Here is a 4810-nt window from a genome sequence, read left to right as displayed (position 1 = left end):
AGCTGTTAAGTTATTTTTACTATTTTATTTTTTAAATATTTTCTTTATTATGTTTATTTTATGTGTATGAGTGTATTGCCTGCATGTATGTGAGTGCACCTGTGTCGTGCAATGCCTTAGAGGTCAGAAGTCTTCAGATTCCCCTGGAACTGGAGTTAAGGACAGTTCGTTGCCTCCACGTGGGTTCTGGGAATCGAACCCGGATCCTCTTCAAGAGCAGTCAGTGCTCTTAACCGCTGAGCCATCTATCCAGTCCCTATTTTATTATTTTTATTTTGTGTGTACGAGTATATTGCTGGCATGTAAGTGCACCTATGTTGTGCAATGCCCATAAGATCGGAAGAGGACATCAGATCCCATGGAACTGGAATTACAAACGGTTGTTAGCCACCATGTGGGTGCTGGGATTTAAACCCTGGTCCTCTGCTAGAATAGCCAGTGCTCTTACCTGCTGAGTCATCTCTCCAATCCCAATAAATTTTTTTCTTATTTTTTTTTAACTTTTTAAAAAATATTTTATTTATTTTATGTGTATGAGTACATTGCCTGCGTGTATGTGAGTACACCCATGTCGTGCAGTGCTGCAGAGGTCAGAAGAGGGCTTCAAATTCCTCTGGAACTGGAGTTAAGGATGGTCATAGCCACCATGTGGGTGCTGGGAATCAAACCCAGGTCCTCTGCAAGAGCAGTCAGTGCTCAACCGCTGAGCCATCTCTCCCGCCCCTTAGTTATTTACTTTTATTTTATGTGTTTAAGTGTATTACATGTATATATGTAAGTGCACCCATGTCATGCAATACCCATGGAGGCTAGAAGAGGGTTTCAGAGCCCCTGGAACTGGAGTTACAGATGGTTGTTAGTTGCCATATTAGTCTTGGGATTCAAACCTAGGTCTTCAGCAAGAGCAGCCAGTGCTCATTTCAGCATGCCCCCCCCCCCCCCCCCCCCCCCGCACACACACACCCTCTTTTTTTCTTTTTTGGTCTTTTTGAGACAAGGTCTCCCTGTAGCTCTGGCTGGCCTGAAACTCACACTGTAGAGATCAGGCTGACCTTGAACTCAGAGATCCACCTGCCTCTGCCTTGTGAATGCTCGGATTAAAAGAGTGGGCCACCATACCAGGCTCTGAAAAAGAAATTTTCTTTCTTTTTTTTGACAGGGTTTCCCTAGTCCCAGGCCACCTGGAAAGTCACTATATGGACCAGGCTGGCCTAGACCCCACACCCCAGTATTTCTTAGTTAACTTTTTAATATTTTTCTCATGGTTCAGGGGATCGAACCTAGGGCTTTCTAGCTATATTCCAACCTGAGTCAACTTTCTTTAATAGGGAAAGCACTCTGCTCAAGGCTAAACTAATTCCTTTTTTGTTTGTTTTAATCTTCAAAGTTGACTTTATGTTTTGGTTTTTGAGACAGGATCTGGCTAAATAGTACATGCTGATCCAAAACTTGTGATCCCCTCCTATCTCAACCTCCCAAGTACTGGGATTACAGACATGTGCCAATATTCAAAGTTCATTTTCTATTAGAGGAAGTTTTTTTTGGCTTTTTTAAAAATGTGTATGAGTGTATTGCCTGTATGTAGGTACGTGCACCCATGTCGTGCAATGCCTGAAGAGGTCAGAAGAGGCTGTCAGATTCCCTGGGACTGGAGTTATGAACAGTTGTTAGCTGCCATGTGGGTGCTGGGATTTGAACCCGGGTCTTCTGCAAGAGCAGTCACTGTTCTTAACCGCTGAGCCATCTCTCCAGCCCCATTTTTTTTTTTTGAGACAGTCTTCCTGTACCCCAAGCTAGCCTAGAACTCACTATATAGACCAAGCTGGCCTTGAACTCACAAATATCTGCCTGCCTCTGCCTCTGAAATGCTGAGATTAAAGGTATGTGTGCCACCACCCCAGGCTTTAGAGGAAATTTTAAGTGGTGTGCTTATATTCTACCACTGAGCTACAACCTTCATCCAATTAGAGAATTTTTTTTTTTTTGGTCTTTTTGAGACAGGGTCTCCTTGTAGCTCCAGCTGTCCTGGAACTATGTAGACCAGGCTGGCCTTGAACTCACAGAGATCTGCCTGTCTCTGCCTCCCAAGTGCTGGGACTACAGGCATGCGCCTGAGCTACCAACCTCAATCCAATTAGAGAAACTTTCAATTTTTTTTTTTTTTTTTGTATTTTTGAGACAGGGTCTCCCTGTAGCCCCAGCTGGCCTAGAACTTACTTATGTAAACCAGGCTGGCCTTGAACTCACAGAGATCTGTCTGCCTCTGCCTTCAAGTGCTGGGATCAAAGATATATGCCACCATGCCTGGCTGGTTTGGTTTTTAAAAACTGGTCCTACTCCAGGCTGGCCCCAAACCTGTGGCAATCCTCAGTGCCTCAGCCTCCTGAGTGCTGGGATTAAAGGTGTACACCACCACACCCATCATATTTTTTTAAAATAAAAACAAATGAGAAACAACTTTTATAGTCCAGTAAGCTAAACCAAGTTGACTGTGGATAGCATTACTGTTAATATAATTAGCATCAACAATATAAATCACAGTTCAGATCAGATACTGACATCAGCCTCACTCACCATGTACATTGGGGAGCCACACAGTGTTGCTGCCATCATGTTACTATGCAGGTAACGAGCAAAACCAAAATCAGCTATTTCACAAAATAAAAAGAAAAACAAATGACACTCTGGTCACAATTAACATAAATGATTCTATGAGACACAAGGCACAAAAGAACTGTGAAAAATAAAGTATTTATTGAAATAGCCTGTCCACCAAAGGAAAAAAGTATCTTAATTTCAGAAAGCTAAAAAGAAAGAGTTATCATTAAATATCAATACCAGATTTATAATTTGAATTCCCTTTACCAACAGTTTCAAATAATCCAAGAATACTTGAAAAAGCCACCAAAGGCTGAATGAGATCTTCTAGATACAGGCTTATTAACCTGCTGCTAGTAAGCATACTCTCCAGAAAAGCAGGGGTTTTTTTTTTTTGTAGTTGTTGTTGTTGTTGTTGTTTTAGTTTGGCCCTTCTGAGATTGAGCATATGCTGCCAACAAGGAAAAAGATTCACATATCTAAATGGATCTCACTGAACCCCATAACAATGTTAAACCTGCATCAAAAAAATCCATTATTCTAACAAAGCTGAGCTAAAATTATCTAAGTACTGTCTCAAAATGTAATTTCTGTGAAGTAAGGCATGGGTGTTTACCTATTTTGATTCGAATACCACTGACACTTGACTTCCTGCGATTGGCATAAGACAGCAAGATGTTCTGTGGTTTGAGATCCCTGTGGATGATTCCTTTGCTGTGCAGGATTCGCATGGCTGCTGCAATCTGATGAAGAAACACTCTGATAGTATCTTCACTCAGAGTTCCTTTAGCTGGGAGAAAATGAGTCACATAAATACTTAAACAAAACCAAATATCTTTTTTATTCCGGTAAGACAATTCAGTTGTGAAGGAGGGTATGAAATAAATAAGAGAATTGGGATTCACATTTATTCCTTTTGTTACTTTAACAACTGAAATCCATGATAAGATACCAGATTTCTTTAAAAATGGTAAGTAAGGCAGGCATGGTGGTGCACACCTTTAATGCCAGCACTTAGGAGACAGAGGCTGATGGATCTCATGAGTCCAAGACAAGTCTGGTCTAACCTAGGGAGTTCCAGGCCATCTGGGGCTTTAGGGAGACCCTCCCTCAAAAAGACCAAAAAAAGAAAAGGAGAAAGAAAGAAAGAGAGAGGGAGGGAGGGAGGGAGGGAGGGAGGAAGGAAGGAAGGAAGGAAGGAAGGAAGGAAGGAAGGAAGGAAGGATAAAAAGAGAACTGATTTGCATTTTTGTTTTCAATAATTTTTCCCCTGCCTATTTTTACTAGTGAAGGTACCTTACAGTGTATCTCTGAACACAAGAGATGTTCAACAAATACAAATGTCCTTTACAGACCAAAAACTTAATTTTCCTTCACATTGGTCACCTAAGATAAATGCTCAAGTTTAATACCAAGCATCTCCTGAACACAAATTAAAGACAAGTAAAATCCTTGTGTAGAACCTACTGCCACTTGCATCTTCAGGGATCTGTGCATAACACTATCTCTTTCCCCTAATCTCTTGTGGACATGGTAACCCTGTCTGTCCCACACAAGATCTCTCATAGGTAAAGATGCCTTTAAGAAGAGGTGTTTTCACTCCTGTAGTGAGGTAGTGTACATATTATTAGCTGATAATCATCATTAAGTAATTACTACAGCATATGGAGAAGCTATGGATTAACAGTGTGGTATGGGGATAGGACTGTTCAAATCATAGCTTCTGCTTCCTGTGTGATCCTTCAAAAGGATCCTCCTTCTATATAAATCTGAGAGACTGACTACATGAAGTACTTGTGATATTACAAAATAACATTTTTAGTGATAAACTTCAAAAAGGCCTTGCATCTCCTGGATTTGGGGAAGGCTAAAGTATACAATCTGGGGAAGGCTAGGAAGAGAAGGCATGACCCATGCTGGGCAAAGGCTTTCCAGTGTGCATACCCTCAGGTCATACATATACCTCAGCAACCCCTCAGTTATCTTGGTAAGTTCAATAAATTCATGGGTTCCCCAGTAAAACTTTAATCAAACATTGGCTTGACACTAGAACCTTAAAAGGGAATAAGCATTGCTTGGCATCCTGAAGAAAAGAAGTCTCACAACAGATGGAAAATTTATTTGTTAATGCTATTATGTCTCATAATTATTTAAAAAAAGAAAATGAAAATGTAAAAGATGTTAAAAGGATACGGGAATGAAGATATTTTCC

The 4810-nt window shown here is 40.7% G+C and overlaps 1 protein-coding gene across 3 annotated transcripts in view; it reads right to left on the bottom strand.

The window, feature by feature from the left end:
* Positions 1-4810, bottom strand: part of Ulk2 (unc-51 like autophagy activating kinase 2) — a 112641-nt gene that overhangs the window by 79740 nt on the left and 28091 nt on the right. For all 3 annotated transcript variants that reach the window (XM_017795870.2, XM_017795826.2, XM_017795835.2), the window contains exons 6-7: positions 3215-3388; positions 2575-2648 (exon numbers count right to left, since the gene is read on the bottom strand). In XM_017795870.2, coding sequence (XP_017651359.1) covers positions 2575-2648; positions 3215-3388 — 248 coding nt within the window. The remainder of the gene's footprint in view (positions 1-2574; positions 2649-3214; positions 3389-4810) is intronic.

The sequence above is a fragment of the Nannospalax galili genome, unplaced genomic scaffold (assembly GCF_000622305.1).
Source record: "Nannospalax galili isolate Female #2095 unplaced genomic scaffold, S.galili_v1.0 scaffold530, whole genome shotgun sequence".
NCBI classification, from domain to species: domain Eukaryota; kingdom Metazoa; phylum Chordata; class Mammalia; order Rodentia; family Spalacidae; genus Nannospalax; species Nannospalax galili.
Note: the sequence above shows the minus strand (reverse complement) of the source record. Positions and strands in the feature narration are given on the sequence as shown.